The sequence below is a fragment of the Podarcis pityusensis genome (assembly GCF_964106645.2).
Source record: "Podarcis pityusensis genome assembly, chromosome: 2".
NCBI classification, from domain to species: domain Eukaryota; kingdom Metazoa; phylum Chordata; class Lepidosauria; order Squamata; family Lacertidae; genus Podarcis; species Podarcis pityusensis.
In genome coordinates, this window is record NC_138029.1 from 29,447,091 (window position 1) to 29,464,627 (window position 17,537).

Genomic DNA, 17,537 nt, shown 5'->3' on the forward strand with positions numbered 1-17,537 from the left:
AGCTACCAGTATGCACTGATTCACCGACCTGGGAAGGCGATGGGCCATGCGGACGCCCTCAGCAGGCTACCACTACCGGAAACAGGCCCTGACCCAGCACCTGCACAAGAGGTTATGAGCCTGGAGCTGCTTCCCGACCGCCCCATTCAGGCACAAGAAGTTGCACACCATTCCAAGAAAGATAGGGTCATCTCCCGGGTCCTGGACTGGGTGTGGAGGGGATGGCCCAGCAGCAGCCCCGGGCCAGAATTCGCCGGCTACACAACCCGCAAACATGAACTGTCGGCCCACAAGGGGTGCCTGTTATGGGGAAGCAGAGTCGTTGTTCCCCAGCCCCTCTGCAAAAGGGTCCTCACAGCCCTACACGAGACACATCCAGGGGTAGTAAGAATGAAGGCCCTTGCCAGGAGTTATGTGTGGTGGCCGGGGATCGATGGAGAGATAGAGGCCTGGGTCAAACACTGCCAGGCCTGCCAAGAATCCCGCCCAGATCCCCCAAGGGCCCCAGTCCAGTCCTGGGAGTCCGCCCGAGCACCATGGTCACGCCTGCATGTGGATTTCGCTGGCCCCTTTCAGGGGAAAACATTCTTCATAGTGGTGGACTCCTACACCAAATGGCTGGAAGTCGCACTGGTACCGTCCACTTCCACGTCCGCAGCCATCCGGGTACTACGCAGGCTGTTTGCAACCCACGGGCTCCCTGACACTCTCGTCTCAGACAACGGGACTGCATTTACGTCAGGAGAATTCCAAACCTTCACAGCGCAGAATGCCATCCGCCACATCCGTTCGGCGCCGTTCCACCCTGCCACCAATGGCCAAGCAGAACGCATGGTGCGGACCACCAAGGACACCCTTCGCCGCATGACGCAAGGGGACTGGGAGTACCGCCTTGCCACATTCCTTCTAGCACAGCACAGCACCCCCAGCTCAACGACTGGCCGGAGCCCCGCTGAACTACTAATGGGTCGGCGCCTTGCAATCAGATTGGACCGCCTTCACCCCGATAGAGCTCAGGATGAGGTAGTGGTGGGGGAAGGCAGGAACCCCCGGACCTTCGAGGCCCAGGACCCAGTGTACGCAAAGAATTTTGGGGCAGGCCCAGCATGGGTACCCGCCACAATCACCAGGGTCACTGGCCCCGTGTCGTACGAGGTGCTAACGGATGGGGGGCAATGCTGGCGCCGCCACTGCGACCAGATACGGCGACGATTCCCGGGAGAAAACCAGGAGGAGGACAGGTCAGAGGAGTCCCAAGGGAACAGCGGGGCAGTGAGGCCCATAGAGCAGGAGGGGCCAGCAGGAGAGGCAGAATCAGTAAATACAGAGAGGACCCGTGAGGCCGAAAGGACACCGGAACCAGAACCACGACTGAGCGAGCCGGTTGCACCAGACCAAACAGCCGCATCACAGCCAGCATCCTTGGAACACGAGCCAGAACCCGGAGCCCGGACCAGGGAACACCCCAGGCCACAACGCACACGTAGGCCGCCGGCATACCTTGAGGACTATGAATGCGACCTCCCGGGCAGGACTGGAACTTAGAGGGGAGGGGTGTTATGTACTGAGTTGAATAGGATCCAAACTGTAGCAGTCTGATTGGTCCTAGAACAATAGGATCCAAAAGGCAGCAGTCTGATTGGTCCTAGAACAATAGGATTCAGAATGCAGCAGTATGATTGGTTGGCAGGAACCACCCAATCCTGCTCCAGATAGAAGTGAATCCACAACCTGATTGGCTTACAGTAGAATTCCAGAATTAGCCAATCATGTGCAGCCCATTGTGTAAATAATGTATATAAAGCAGATACTGTGAGGGGACATTTATTCATTCCTCCTCACCACTATGAGCTGAATAAAGAGCATGAAATCACTTTGCGACTCTGAGTATATTTCACTGCCCCTCCAAGGCCCTGCCATACATGAGTTGTTCTTCACCAGAGGCATTTTCACATCTAAAAGAGTCTTTATGCAGTGCGTATTGTATGACGGCACCTGCCAGTTATGCGTTTGGGGGCTTTTGCTTTCCCCGCACCTACTTCAGAATCCTCTGCCTGCCCCCCCCCCCCGGGAAGATACAGTGGTACCTCGGGTTACATACGCTTCAGGTTACAGACGCTTCAGGTTACAGACTCTGCTAACCCAGAAACAGTACCTCGGGTTAAGAACTTTGCTTCAGGATGAGAACAGAAATCGTTCTCCGGCGGTGTGGCGGCAGCAGGAGGCCCCATTAGCTAAAGTGGTGCTTCAGGTTAAGAACAGTTTCAGGTTAAGAACGGACCTCCAGAATGAATTAAGTACTTAAGCTGAGGTACCACTGTACTCCAAATCCAGCATGGAAAAGCTCCGGTGCAAGAGCACCAGGTGAAAGTGCCGGGAGCAGAAGTGGCAGCATCTGACCTTCTTTAGTTAAGCACCGAGCAGCCCACGTTTCAGGCGCTGGTGCTTTTTGCCTGTCTCCACACCAGATGCAACACTCTGCTGCTGTTGTTTCATTCCCCCTTTAACTAGTATCTTCCGGATTGTTCCGGCTTCTTAGATGGGCACCCCAGCCAGTGACTCGGCAGTGCCACCTTGTGGGTTCAGGATGGCAGGGCAACCCCCCATTTAGGCCGTGGCGGGGTGGGGTGGAGGTGGCAGGGGAGGAAATGGGACACAAAATAGGAATGCAGGGCACTTTTTTCCTAAACGGGATGCGGTACCTGAAAAGCAGGCATTCCGACCCGGGCACCCAGGCTCCCTCCATGATCAGGCAAGGCAGGGAACAGGGAGATAGGCCATCTCCAAGCCTCAGTGTAGGTGTTTGACCCCCTCAGCAGAAGTCACTCCCTGCTCCTGTGGCCTGAGATCACTTCCTCTCCTCCGCTACCTCTGGAGACAAAGGCCTTTTGGTCCCCAAGTCCCACAGGCCCCGCATTCCTTCCCATGTGACCTGGCGAAGGAATCCAGGGCTTGCTCTGCTGTGTGGGATTGAGCCAGCTAGCTGGACAGCGACTCCCCTCTGCTTTGCCCACACAATTCTTGCCTGGTGCGGCCCTGCTGTGCACTAAATGGGCCCTCAGAGAATGGGTCCAGTGTCCAGATACAGCCATCGCCGCTGGGCGCAACAATGGGGCCTTTGCTTCTCCGTGTGATGGGGAGCAGTGGCGTCTGGCACTGAGGGGGCGAAGGGGTGGCACCGCCTGCTTTTTTGGGGGGAGGAGGGACATGGGACTGCCCAGAAGGGTGGACGCGACACAGCCACTTTCTGCTGCCTGGAGGCTTGGAAGTTCGCCTGTCTATAGCAGAAGGCTCCTCCTGCGTATATGCGTTTGAGAGAGAGTCTCGCTCACCTTCAATCCTGGATCTACCAACGGGGTAGAGATGCAGCAAAGTCACGTAGCCTGGCCTCAGGAGCAGCTGAGGTGTCCGCTTCTCTCTGCTGATCCCCGTGTGCCTGATCCTTTGGGAAGCTTCCTGCCCCAGACCCCGCTCTTCTGCGGAAAGTTAGGATGAGGCAGCAGGCAGGGAACAAGCTGGCAGGGCATGCAGAACTTCAAACCGCTCTGTATGCTCCTTCACAGTGCAGCTGCTCAAATCCACTGACCTGGGACGCCATAGCCTGCTATACCTCAAGGAAATTGGCCATGGATGGTTTGGCAAGGTAAGCTCCTCACCTGAGACTGATCCCATCTTGTTGATTTATACTGATCCCATATTGTTGATTTATTTAAGGAATAGATTTGGTTTGACACCCCTGTCAGAGACGACAATTAACAGCCCTTTGTATATTTATTTATCTTGCCTGCCTACTTACTTTTTGGCATCTGTTGTTTTTTTTTTAAATAGTGCCTGCCTCAGTGACCCCAAAGCCAATGGTGAGAGCTGGCCATGGGGTGCCCCTAACTGGACATGGGTTGTGTCCCAGGTCCTTGCAAATGCTGGTGGAGTGTAGAGCAAGGAGAGGCCTCTTTTTCATGTTACATTTTAAACTTAAGTAAGATGCATTGAAAGAGGGAGAAGGCAAATTGTTTAATCTGTTGAAATGTAGTGTGCAATAACTTCAGCTCAGGTCTGGGGCTTGGCGGGGGGGGGGGGAGGGAATGTAGGCCTGAGAATGCTGAGCCTGATCATAGTTTTCCCCGAGTTGCTTTTGTCACTTGGGGAGTTGTCCCATTTGCTCAAGCAGTTGGACACAACCCACATTGTGATTGCTGAAACAGCATCAGAAACCATGGGTCTGCATACCCCTCGGCTTATGCGTTGGCTCTGTCGAGAGGATGGATGACATGGAAAAGTGGGGAGGGGGTGGGGAATTGAGAGCAGGGAGGGGAAATAAATTTCTTATATTCACTGGAGAATTACAATGGACCAGAAGCTTAGATTTGAGCTGCAGCTGCAGTGGTCACCTGCTAGGCTGCTCACCTGGCATTTTGCAACAGCCTTGCTATCTTAACAGATACTGAGAGATAATGGCACTTTCTGGCCCATGCAGTGGCACTGCCCTATAGCAGGAGCCCAAGGTCCCAGTCCAACAGGCTAATGCCCTCTGTCTCTCCCATCCCAGGTGTTCCTCGGTGAGGTGAATGCAGGGCTGAGCAGCACTCAGGTGGTAGTGAAGGAACTCAAAGCCAGTGCCAGTGTTCAAGATCAGATGCAGTTCCTGGAAGAGGCCCAGCCTTACAGGTAAGTTCCCCAGGGCCTTTCTGTAATAAGAAACATTGTTGTTGTTTTTAATTGCTGCATTTGTACTCCCAGGTCTGTGCTTGTGGGATTTTCTGTCTCAGGTGTCAAAGTAACTTGGCCAAACTTGGGCGCTATGCACTTTGTCCTGGGGAAGTGGCTCCACTTGCTGTTCCACCTGAGGCAGTGGAACGTCTATTGATGACCTTGGCCAGGAGAGAAAGATTATAAGAGGACCAGTGTTATGTGGCTTGGGGTTTTAAGTCTTCCCCTGAGCCGGAGTGGAAATGTGCTTCTGGAAACTTGCTTGCCTTCTAAATAAGTACCACTTTCCCATGGAGGTGCCCAGAGAAACTTGACAATGTTAAAGAATAAAACTATATAAGATGATCGTAAGAGCTATTCATTCATCCTCCCCCCCCACACACTCTACCTTAATTTCCATGCCCAATTGGGAGAACACAGATGAGCCCCCGTTGACCCGTTCCCCTTCCTGCAGGTCCCTGCCACCATTCCGGAATGTGGTGGGGGCTCAGTTGCCTGCAGCAGGGAGCTTGCTCTGCTTGACTAGGCTCTCTGTACTATTTAGACCCTGACACATTGCAGTGTTGTCCTTGTATACAACACAATGACCAAAACAAACTACAAGCAGTGAGATACGCCCTGTAGAATCAACCAACAATGAAAACTAGCAGCAGATTTTGGAACTAAAAAATGTCGAAGCCGGTGGCAGCAGTAGTTAAGGCATTACAAATGTAAAATCCTAGTAAAAATGATGGCGTCAACTTATTATACAAGACATTTAGACGGAGCTTGACTGATCTCAAATGCTTACTGTATAGCCCAGTTGCCCAAAGGTGTGTGCTTGGGAATTTTTGTTAGCACCGTGCAGGACTTACATCTAAAACGTGTTTTTTCTCTTTCCTGATAACTTCAAAGTATCCTTGCACCTTTTCCCACACACAATTAATCCAGTATAACTAATATTTCCTGGTTTTGTGTCATTGGCCCCCAAGGTATTAACACGCTTGAGGCACCTGAGGAAAATGTACTCCTTCTAAGCAACCCAATTCTCTGTATCACCTGCCGGGAAAGCTGTTCTGTGTTAAAACGATTTGCAGCGTATACCCCCGGGCTGGAAGGAAGTCAAAGGGGCTGCCTTTTGGATTCGAGAGGCATTGTCCGGGGGAAGGGGAGGGATGGGACAGTGCTGGGAAAGCGATGAATTATCGTACCGACTCATGAACAAACTCCCCTATTGTCCTTGGCCGTGCTGTGGTGGCTGGCACAGCTTAGGACCCATTTATTCGCGGACAGTACAGGGCTGTGCCATAGGAGCCCCTCCCTGTCCCCGCATGAACCTATTGTGTGAGTTGTTTGGAAAGGAGGGGAGAGGAGAGCACACCCTGGAGCAAATCTCTCTTTCTCCGCTAACCTACTTGGGGCTTCACCTGTAGGCCCAGCCTGCTCCTTCTTGGCTGCCCTGGCCCCAATGGCTTCCCTAAGGATCCTCCTATCGCCTTGCTCCCTGAGTCTCCTTTTCCTTTGATCTGCAGTGCTGCTGATGCAATTCCCTGCCTGGACTCTTTCCTTTCCTTTCTCCCCCTCCCCTTTCAGTCCCATTTCACTCTCCTGCTTTCTCTCCTGCTCTCCCCCTGTTTCACAGGGCACTCCAGCATACCAATCTCCTGCAGTGCCTGGCTCAGTGTGCAGAAGTGACGCCCTACCTGCTGGTGATGGAGTTCTGCCCATTGGTGAGTCATTGCTAGAGGGGAGTTGCACGCTTCCTCTCCATCCCCCACCCCACCCCCCAAAAACCCCTGCTGCTGTGGGCCTCCCCTGAGCTTTGGGGGGCAGGTAAGCAACAAGACTGTGGCTGGCCGAGAGCCAAATCCTTGTTTAGGTTCATGCCGTATCTCTCTCCTGACTCTCGCTTGGGTCACATGAAACCATTTGCTCACTTCCAGAGGGTTTTTTTCTGCTGTTGCGTTCTTTGGGGGAATCTGTGGCTCTCTGGGTAATGTTAGACTCCAGTTCCCATCATCCCTAATGGTCAGGAATGATGGGAGTTGCCGTTCAATAACATCCGGAAGGACACAAGGTTCTGTATGCCAGGTGTATGTACTCTCTCCCAAATATGCTTCGTTTTACCTAGTTTGATGGAAGGGACGCGGGTGGCGCTGTGGGTTAAACCACAGAGCCTAGGACTTGCCGATCAGAAGGTCAGCGGTTCGAATCCCCGCGACAGGGTGAGCTCCCGTTGCTTGGTCCCTGCTCCTGCCAACCTAGCAGTTTGAAAACACATCAAAAGTGCAAGTAGATAAATAGGTACTGCTCTGGCGGGAAGGTAAACAGTGTTTCCGTGCGCTGCTCTGGCTCACCAGAAGTGGCTTAGTCATGCTGGCCACATGACCTGGAAGCTGTACGCCGGCTCCCTCGGCCAATAAAGTGAGATGAGCGCCGCAACCCCAGAGTCGGTCACAACTGGACCTAATGGTGAGGGGTCCTTTTACCTTTACCTAGTTTGATGGTGGGTGGATGCTCCTACTTTAGATACAGGGTTTGACTGAGAGACCATTGCATCTTTGAATTCTGTGGTGTATTTTTTCCTCTGTGGGGTACTGGCGGTTTAGTGTAGGGCTGGGTAAACCTCTTCCCTGCTCCTGCCACTCAGATGTTGCTGGACTCTCACTCCCATCCACCCCTGGTCCATTGGTCATGCTGGCTTGAGCTGATGGAAATTGGAGTCCAGCAACACCTGGAGGACCACAGACTTCCCTATCCCTGGGTTTGGTGCACATGGCTCTCCCTCACCTCGGGCCTTCTTTGGGGCTTGGCTCCCACCCCCTTGGCTGCATTGCAGAGATGCTTTCTCTCTCTTGTTCTCCTCCAACCCACCCAATTGAGACTGCACAAGAAAGGTCTGTAGGCAGTGGTGCCCATGGGTAACGTTGTTGCTGCTGCTGCCACCCTGACAGGGTGACCTGAAGGGCTACCTGCGGAGCTGCCATGCGGCTGAGGCACTGGCACCGGACCCTCTCACCTTGCAACGTATGGCCTGCGAGGTGTCCTGCGGCCTGCTGCATCTTCACCGCAACAACTACGTGCACAGGTGAGTCAGAGTTCCTGTCTCATTCCTTTGCCACACTTTCACATGGGAGTGTGTGGAGTAGGGGTGGGGAAGAATCCTGGGAAAGGGGCCCAGTTCTTCATTGGGGTTGACAGGGGAGCACCAGTGGTATCAGTAAAGCGCTAAGCCCAAAGTGCAGCAATAAAATGGGATGTGCACGCAGTGGTTCACGGAGCAGCAGGTGTCAAAGCCACCCTGTGGAAGTTGCTGTATTCCATGCCAGACCATTGGTCCATATAGCTCAGTTTTGTCTACACCAGTGTTTCCCAAACTTGGGTCTCCAGGTGATTTTTTTGGACTACAACTCCCATCACCCCTAGCTGGTCAGGGATGGTGGGAATTGTAGTCCAAAAACCAGCTGGACTGGAGACCCAAGTTTGGGGAACACTGGTCTACACCGACTGGTAGCAGCTCTTTGTCATTTTAGACAGGAGTATTTGCCAGCCCTACTTAGGAGGACTGAACTTGGAATCTGATGCACCCAATTCCACCACTGATGATCTCTTTCCATATGACGGTGTTGCCATGTTTATGAATGCAGCATGAGGTGGGGTGTTTGGTTCCTGGTGGCTGGAGGTGGATGTGGTGATGATCCACAGAAGCAGAGATGAGGCTTTCATTTCTGCTTTTGGATTTTCTGAAGGGTTCATGGGCTGAGAAATGGGAAGCCTTTGGTTCATGCGGTGGAAGTTTTGGCCTAAGGGAGAAAATGAGCCCTAAGGTCCTATGTGGGGAGTGAAGTTATGTGGACTTATGGCCAGTGTGTGCAAGGTATGGCATGTGTCGCTTGATAGCTTTGTTCTGCAACGGCGTTCTTGTCTTCTTCCTGTTTGCCCTTCCCGGAAACGTGGGGCTCCAGCATGCAACTTACACTCCAGGAAGAAACCATCCCGCTGTGGATACCCTTCTGCAGATCCTGATCTCCTCCCGTCACCCTGCTCCTCCTCCCCAACAATATCCTGGTGCTGAGTGAGTGGCACTCAAGAGACTCCAGCATCAGTGATTTTGTTGAAGAGGCTGAGCTCTGCCATCTTCTGAGGATGGGAGTCCTCCTCCTTTCGGGGAAGTGCACTGAGCTACAAACTGGATGTCCCGAGGCTGATTTTTGCCTCTGCCATGATCTCACTTTGTGGTCTTAGATGAGTCCGTCCCCCATTCCCACCTACCCCTCTCGCTCCCTAAAGGTACAAAGGTGTTTTTAGGAACTAGGCTTTGCAAGTCTGCACGGGCAAGAGCAGATCGAAACGCTACATCCTTCAAAGATACAGCTTTGCTGTAGGGACATTGTTGGGGAATCAAGAGGGAGGCAGGCAGTTGACTGTGAATTCAGACTGCTGTCGACGATGCTCAGATTGCACCTTTCTCTATGGAGTTGACTCTTGGTGCATTTCAGTGGCTAGTCAACCAATGGCCAGCCAGAGATTCACTATTGGTCTTGGTGAGCTAAGCAAACCTGATGAGGGCATATTTGGGATTCTGCCCTGGCACATCTGGTCAGCCCTTTCCCACTCCCCGGCCCCATAGCTCCTGTTGGCCTGATCTGGGTCACAATGCATGAGCTCCCTTGGCCGGCCCGTCGCTTCACGCCTTCCGCTGTGTAATCTTCGCTGGGCGTTTCTTTTGTCTAGTGACCTGGCGTTGCGGAACTGCTTACTCACGGCTGACCTGACAGTCAAAATCGGCGACTACGGCCTCTCTCACTGCAAATACAAAGTAAGTCTGCTTTGGGGGCGGGAGCCGGACAGGGAGCACAAGCCAGCGTCATTGGTGGGGTTTGTGTTCAGGGTCCCCGCAAGGCTGATGGCGGGAGCAGCCTTCTTGGGGATGAGGGGCAACTTGGCTCTCTTGAGTGCAAACATTTTAAGGGGAGAAAAGGCAGGAGAAACAAGTGGTTGGCAAACAGGACTGTGCCTGCTTCACCTGGAGGCAGGCTGGAAAGTGGGGATTGCGATTCTCCCAGCAACAGTGTGAACATGTCTAAGGCCAAGCAAAAGGGATAGGGAGAGGTAGGGGACAGTCTTAGTGGAGACAGTCCTATTCTCCATCACCAGCGGTTCTTGGGTGCAGGGGACTAGGTCACCTTTATCATAGAATTATAGAGTTGGAAGGGATTCCAAGGGTCATCAAGACCCTGCAACGCAGGAATCTCAGCTGAAGCATCCACGACAGGTCGCGATTGCTGTTTCTGTTGGTGCCGGTTTGACGTTGTCTTGCTTTGCCCCTGCATGCCTGGCAGGATGACTACTTTGTGACGGCTGACCAACTGTGGGTACCCCTGCGCTGGGTGGCGCCTGAACTCATCGACGAGGTGCATGGCAACCTGCTTATTGTTGACCAGACCAAGACCAGCAATATCTGGTGAGAAAATCAGGGGTGGTACGGGTGGGAAGCAGCCGTTCCTGGGGTGTGTGATCTTGGGAGGATGGGATAGCAGCAACGTGAACCCTTAGGCCAGATTTGGGAAGGGGGACAGTGATTTTACTGAGCCAGGTAAACATCTCTTACAACATCTCATCACGAAGTAATATTTTACAGTGGCTGCGATCCAAGTTTTATTTTGGTAGCCCCACAAGCCAGCAGGCAACTCTCTGGCTTAGGTTACATTTTGCTCGAAAACAACCGAACGGAAACCTTTGGCCAGGAAAACTGCGATTACAGTGCAACATGGGATATGCCTGCTGAGTTTGCTCCTCCTGTGTGATGTGCACCTTGGTAAATCTCCCTGCTGGGCTACTGTAGTACATTCTACATGGGACGACTACTGAAGGCGCAACTGGTCCAGAATGCAGCTGGAATAATTTCTCTTGGTAGCTGCAAGGAGCACGTATTTGGTTTTATTGGCTGGTGTAATTGTTTGGGTTCCTTTCAACTTATTTTCCCCTTCCCACAGTTTTACCTGCATTTTCATTGTAATTTGATTCTGTGTCTCTCCCCCCCCCCCCCCACTTAAAGATAGTTGTCCCTTTTGAAGGGGGAGCTGTGCATTTGCCAAACAAATAAATGCAACAGCCCTGGGTTCAAAGGGCCTGGGTGACCCGGCGCTCTCCCTCTATGGTGGTGCCACCTGCCACTCGTGTGTGCTTTGAGCCCCCTCTCTCTTGGCAGGTCCTTGGGCGTGACCATCTGGGAGCTCTTTGAGCTGGGCAGCCAGCCCTACTGCCACTACTCGGACCGGCAGGTGCTCACTTACGCCATCAAGGAGCAGCAGCTTAAACTTCCTAAGCCGCAGCTCCCACTCTCACTGTCTGACCGCTGGTGAGTGAAGGCGGGGCCCTCGGGGGGGAGGGCACAGCATCCCATGAGGGGCAGAGGTGGCCAGCAGGCACTAAATGACAAGCGTGGAGGAGGCTGGACCGTAGGCAGGTGGGATCAGGTGTGTGGGTAGGCAGATGCTGATAAACGTCTTTGGTGCCAGACTCCCATCTTAGCCCTCTTGCTAGCGAACAGCACACCAGGCCGCCAGGACTGGCAAATTGCATGCTTGGTAAATGTATTCTTTCAGTAAGGAGCAAAAAGGCTGCCACTCAGTGGGTAGAGCACAAGCTTTGCTGGTAGTCCCACAAGCCAGTGGGCACTCTCTAACATAGTTCCAGCACCTCTCAGGTGGGCACCCAAGGGAGGCATTCATTGTGACTATTTCTAGAAAAATAGTACTGATTACGTCCTTATTTCAGGCATTGTGATATATCGGTACATCACAGTGTTTAGCTGGGGATATATCACAACGCTGAAAGCCAGACATTGCTCAGCCCTAGCGCAAGGTTAGCCACACCTGGTCTAAAAGGGTGGCTTTAGGGGCATGCAGAAGAGAAAGAGTTTCGCTAGGGAATTGGGGTAGCAAGGAGCATGTTGCCAAGTAGGAGCAGATTGTGGATGGAGGAAGGCCGGCTCTGCGAATGATGTAATTGCTGACCGTTGTCCCCAGAGCAAAGGAGCAACCGAGTCTCACCTCTCCTCTGCTCTTCCCTATGCACAGGTACGAGGTGATGCAGTTTTGCTGGCTGCAGCCAGAGCAGCGCCCCACTGCTGAGGAGGTGCACCTCCTGCTCTCGTACCTGTGCGCCAAGGGAGCGTCGGAGGCTGAGGAGGAGTTTGAGCGGCGCTGGAACTCCATGAAGCCTGGCGGCGGTGGCGGTGGAGGAGGCGGCTCGGGCTCGGGCTCCAGCCACGTGGGCGTTGAGCTCTCGTCCTTCCCCCTCCTGGAGCATTTCTCCAATGATGGCGACGACGTCCTGACCGTCATGGAGACAAGCCACGGCCTGAACTTTGAGTACAAGTGGGACCAAGGGAAGACTGAGCACCTGCCGGCCTCGGCTATGAGCCCTCGCGACGCCGCGCGTTACCACGAGCTCTACTATGCCACCAGCGGCAGCAGCGGCGGAAGAGGGGACGGCAGGCACCTCAGCCTGGGGGTCTCGCCCTCCTGCTACGAGTGCAAAGTGCAGGGCTGCCCTGGCCTGCACACGCCAGGTGTGGTGCCCGTGCTGAGCGCCCACAGCCCCTCCCTGAACAGCGAGTACTACATCCGCATCGAGGAGGCGGCCTCTGAGGGCAGCGGGACGGACCTCGACTACACCATGTGCTCCTACAGCCCCGAGTTTGGCCGCCCCTCCCACTGGCAAGCCAAGGAGGGCTGCTACGAGTCGAACAGCAGCCCCACCGTCTCACTCACCATGGAGCCCCTGCTGGGGCATTCTGGTGCACATGGGGACAGCGGCCACTGGGAGCCCCCTGACTACTACTCCTATGGAGGGCAAGGGGACAAGGAGGCCTCACCGTACTACGAGGCCTCCCTGAAAGATGGCCCTGAGGACTACCTGCTTGAGGAGCACGGGGCTTCCGAGTGGCCTGTGGCAGCTCCTCAGAAAAGCATATTTGCTGACCCGCTTGGTGTTTCGCCCTCGGTGGGCTACGCCTACAAGGAGGAGGCCGCAGTGGCAGACTCGGTCACTCTGGAACTGGGAGAGGAGGAGGAAGAGGAAGAGGAGGAGGAGGAGGAGGAGGAGGAGGAGGAGGAGGAGAACTCGTGTGGCAGTCCTGGGAGCGAAGGGGATGAGAACGACGGGTCCCCTTCCTCCAGCAAGCACTGGACGTCCAACACCTCCGCCAATAACAACAGCTGCCACCTGCTGCCGCCGTGTGAGCCACCTGCCAAAGACAGCTGGTGCTACCGCCACATGATCACTTTCCAGGGGCTCATGGCAGAGCCGCTGTGTACTGTACCCCGTGACGGCCCCACGCTAGGCATCGAGGACTTGCGAGCGGCCCTTCTGGGCGAGGAGCGGGTGGCATCATCTCACACGGGCTCCCCCTGCCCGGACACCGACTTGCCTTCAGAGGAACAAGCGTCAGCCAAGATTGCCAGCGTAGAGATCGGCGCAGGCGATGCCACGAATCCCTTGACCGAGAGCGGGGTGGAGTGCCTCCTGGCTGCCACCACTCCACCACCACCAGGGGACATGGATTCAGTGGCGTCAGTGCTGGAACCTGTCAGCAACATGGACGCACGGATGCCAGAGGAGGAGGCACCAGGAACTGGGGAAGACCCCGTCGTGGTGGAAGAGGCCTCGGCCGAATGCTCACCCAAGGTGCCGCGAGAGATCAACGTGGACAGTGGCAAGAACACCACGACCAGTGAGCAGGACAGGACACCAGACAAGACGGTTTCCAGCGCCAGCTTCCCTGACTTGGATGAGGCCAGTGACGAGGACACGGCTGAGCTCACATCCGGGGTCTTCACTGACTTCCCAGTTGATTGTACCGAGCGGCAGGACGTCATCGTCACCCTCAAGTCCTTGCAGAAGCAGGTGGAGACCCCTGACTCGCTGGAGTCGCTGGACATCCCCTCCACCACCAGCTCCTGCGAGGCATTCAGCCCCACGGCCTACGTGCCCTCAAGCCAGCCTAAAGCCTTAGACAGCGGCTACGACACAGAGAACTACGAGTCGCCTGAATTTGTCCTGAAGGAGCCTCATGAGCCGCGGGAGCCCGAGGCCTTCACCCAGCTAGAAAAGGCACCGGATGGCCCCGAGGGCCCAGCCAAAGAGCTGAGCCTCTCCAACTCCTTCAGCGCTGAGCTGCAGGCCTTAGACGAGAAGAACCCTTACCGTGACTCGGCCTACTTCTCCGACTACGATACCGAAGGGGGGACTCGGGAGGACGGGGAAGGGGACAGTGATGGTTCTGAGGGGCACGAGCCAGAGCTCCCCCAGGCGGACGTTGGAGAGTTGGGGAAGGACCCCGCCCAAAATAGCTCAGGCGAGTCTCGGCCTACCTTGCTTGAGCCCACTTGCCCACAGGAAGACGGCATGGGGTGTACCTTTCCTCCAGCGACTAGCGACCAGGGCACGGGGACAAGCCTGTCACAAGAGCTGGTAGTGAATGGAGCCATTGTTGCTGAGCTGGACTCATCCAGAGGCAAGAGCGACGAGGCTGTTGCCCTGCCCCAGGTGCCACCCCCCGCCACCAGGTCCTTTTTCTTGTCTCCTGTGGTTGCGAGTCCGAATGTGCCGAATGGGGCTTGTGAGGGAGATGTGGGGACGGGGAGCAATGCAGTGGCAAGGGCAGCAGAGGAACCCGGGGAAGGGCAGGAACGATGCTGCCCTGGCGAGCAGCCCCAGAGCAGCCCTGGGCTCTCTCTGGACCTTTCGTCGGCGCCATCTCGGCATCCGTCTGTCCCTGCTGAGCTCGAGGAAGAGGAGGAGGACACGGAGGACAGCGATGAGTCAGACGAGGAGCTGCGGTGCTACAACATCCAGGACCAGAGCGAGGAGAGCGAGGAGGAGCTGCCCGCTGTGCCCATTGTGGTGGCCGAGAGCCACAGCGCCCGCAACCTGCGCAGCCTGCTCAAGATGCCCAGCCTGCTGGTGGAGACCTTCTGCGATGACCTTGAACGCAAGAAGAAAGCCGTCTCCTTCATCGAAGATGTCACCGTCTACCTCTTTGACCAGGTGAGTTGTTTTCTGGTGGCCTGGAGTTGACAACTGGAAGAGGCCCTCAATTATGCTTTAGCATACTCACAAATCAAAAGTTGTGTGCCTCTTTTGTAGGAAACGCACACTTTTTGTGCATTCTGCAATTTCCATTCTGCAAGCAACAGAAACACCCCACAGCTATAAGCATCTGCTGATCTCTTAACTAAGTATATTTTTCATCATTTGTTTCGAAAGGTGCTGGTTACCAACATCCCCTAATTTTGATCGTAGTCTTGCAAGTCTGGACAAAGAAACCTTCATCCTAAGCCTCAGATCTTAATTTGAACATGATTCTCAATTGTTGTGGTTTTTTTTAAAAAAAATGTTGTTTTAAAAAAAAAACAGTTACATTAATATGGGAGTGACCCAAACTTTTTGCAAGGCCTGGGTTTGAGAACGGGGGACGGGGGGGCGTTAATTATGGCAGCTACCCTTGGAGCAAATAAGGCTAGGAGGGTGTTTATTCCCTAGAGGGCAAACTGGATCCCAGAAGTTGCTCCCAGGAGACAATGAGATAATTATGTCCATTTGTATCTTCTGCGTGCAGGAAAGCCCCACAAAGGAACTGGCAGAGCATCCTTTCCCGGGAGTGACAGAACCTCCTGTGGCGCCACCTGTGCATAAGGACAGCAACGGTTCCCCAAGCCCAGCAGAGAGAACAGATGCCCCCAGCAGTTCCTCGGAAGGGAGCACCTCTGAAGAGAGTAAGGGTAGGAAACCAGAAGGGAACTGAGCAGGCTCTGGGAGGGCCCTAATGTTTTTCCATCACAACACCTGCACAGGCTGCTTTTCTGAGCTCAACCCATCTAGATTTGCTCTTGGGTGCAATATTTTTGCACCGCTTCACTATGCAACGGAGTTGGGGCACCTTCCAGATGTTGTCAACTCCCAGCAGCCTTTATAGCCATTGGGTTGGGTCAGACCTGGGGATGATGGGAGCTGTAGTCGATGACAGCTGGAAGGCCATGTGTCACTTGATTGGACAGATTATGGTCTGCGGATTCCAGCCTCTGTGTATTACTCCAAGCCAGCGGTTCTCAACCTGTGGGTCCCCAGATGTTGGACTACAACTCCCATCATCCCTGAGCTCTGGCCTTGCTAGCTGGGGGTGATGGGAGTTGTAGTTCAACAACATCTGGGGACCCACAAGTTGAGAAAGGCTGCTCCAAGCAGCAGCTTATGTAAAGCAACCTGCATTTGGCCACTAGAGGGGGATAGAAATTGGTCCTGCACAGCAAGACCTTTTGGACTAGTAGGAACTTGGCGATGCAGCAATTGGACAGGAGGCTAACAGGAAGCAGCAGAGGACAATTGGCCAAGCGGGTGTGGGGTGGGATTTTGGGCCCAGCTCCTTACCCTTCCACTGTGTGTCTTCCCTCTTCAGGTGGTGGTTTTGAGTGGGAAGATGACTTCCCCCTCATGGCAGTGAAAGCATCCGTCATGCCATCGTTGACGTCGGCGGCACCTGAGCCTGCCCTCCCCGGACTGCCACCCACACTAGTGCCAGCTCAGAAGCAGGTGCTGCCCATCCAGTTTTCACGCTTCACAGTCTCACCTGCCCCCGTGTCAAGGTTCTCCATCACACACGTCACTGACTCGGACGCCGGGTCTGTAGGAGGTAAGGGGCATTCAGGTAGCAGAAGAAGGGGGCCCCATTGAGAAGGGGTGAGCCCAGAAGTCTCAAGACTGTAGCTCTTTCTTTCCCTGGGTCTGGAGGAAATGTCTGTCAAGCCACATGGCCTGGCCTAGATGTCACATGATCAACACCAGGAAATGGAGGAATAGTTAAACATTGATAGGAAATGGGGAGCAGTCCTGATTTCCATGGGAATGCTGTTGAGTGATTTTACTGATGGCACTTAATTGGACCACCAGTTCATAAGAATTAATTCAACCAAGGCCATGTTTGTGTGAAATAATTTCAGTATACCAAGTGCACTAAAAACACCCCACATTTTGTAATGTTCACAGCAATTGAATAGGTGGAAACCACAGGGCTATAGATCTGTTTTTAAGAGAGATCCTTTCTAAGAACCTTTTGTTCACATGGACCTTAGAGGCCCTTGCTCCCACTTCCAAGGTGCCTTTGTCTACCGAAAAAGAGTGTGATTGCTTTGTAGGAAGTAGAGCCAGGAGAATATTCCCCTACAACTTCACTGAATTGATCCATGGTTGTTGGGATGGACATTGTGTGTTCCTGTTCTCAAAATATAACTGAATGGGGGAAGACCTAAGACACTCCAGAATGAACAACTCCTCTGGAAGCATCTGAGGATGTTTGCCCATGTTCATTTGGGCACAGCCCGTTCTGTTAAACCCACTGGGATCATGTTCAGGTGCACCATCAGTGTTAGGCAAGTGAAGGAACTACAGGCAAATTATGGACTCCTCTCTGGATTACAAGCTCTGGCCAGCAAGGGTCAGGTTACACAGCATAATCTGGGTTGGGTTATGCAATGGTGACTGGCGCCCATTGGGAGTGGTAGGAAGGACGGCAGGGAGGCCAACAGTAGGGGGAGCCAGAACCAATGACAGTAGCCTGGACTGGTGGTAAATAGCAAGGTAGGTAGATGTGGTTTGGCTGAGGGCAAAACCCCATTCATCTACCTTCGCTGAGTGCCTGAGGCGGAATTTTTTGAATGGGGCTTCTGTGTCCAAAGCAACATAAGATGCAAGCCTGCTTGCACTCTGTTCTATGTTGGGGAACCTTAATTGTATTCGTCCTTTAAAAAACACACAAAAATAATTGTAGAGTGGGGTGAGTGGCTGGC

General features: G+C 53.9%; 1 protein-coding gene across 7 annotated transcripts in view; it reads left to right on the forward strand.

The window, feature by feature from the left end:
- Positions 1–17,537, forward strand: part of AATK (apoptosis associated tyrosine kinase) — a 92,033-nt gene that overhangs the window by 65,827 nt on the left and 8,669 nt on the right. For 6 of the 7 annotated variants that reach the window (XR_013982400.1, XM_080993577.1, XM_080993579.1 and 3 more), the window contains 10 exons: positions 3,564–3,643; positions 4,547–4,665; positions 6,329–6,416; positions 7,641–7,774; positions 9,421–9,505; positions 10,029–10,150; positions 10,898–11,047; positions 11,769–14,742; positions 15,314–15,476; positions 16,151–16,384. Coding sequence is in view for 6 of the 7 variants with exons in the window: in XM_080993577.1 (XP_080849703.1) it covers positions 3,564–3,643; positions 4,547–4,665; positions 6,329–6,416; positions 7,641–7,774; positions 9,421–9,505; positions 10,029–10,150; positions 10,898–11,047; positions 11,769–14,742; positions 15,314–15,476; positions 16,151–16,384 (4,149 nt within the window). In the remaining variant the exon portion in view is untranslated. The remainder of the gene's footprint in view (positions 1–3,563; positions 3,644–4,546; positions 4,666–6,328; positions 6,417–7,640; positions 7,775–9,420; positions 9,506–10,028; positions 10,151–10,897; positions 11,048–11,768; positions 14,743–15,313; positions 15,477–16,150; positions 16,385–17,537) is intronic. The other variant, XM_080993578.1, reaches the window with a different exon arrangement.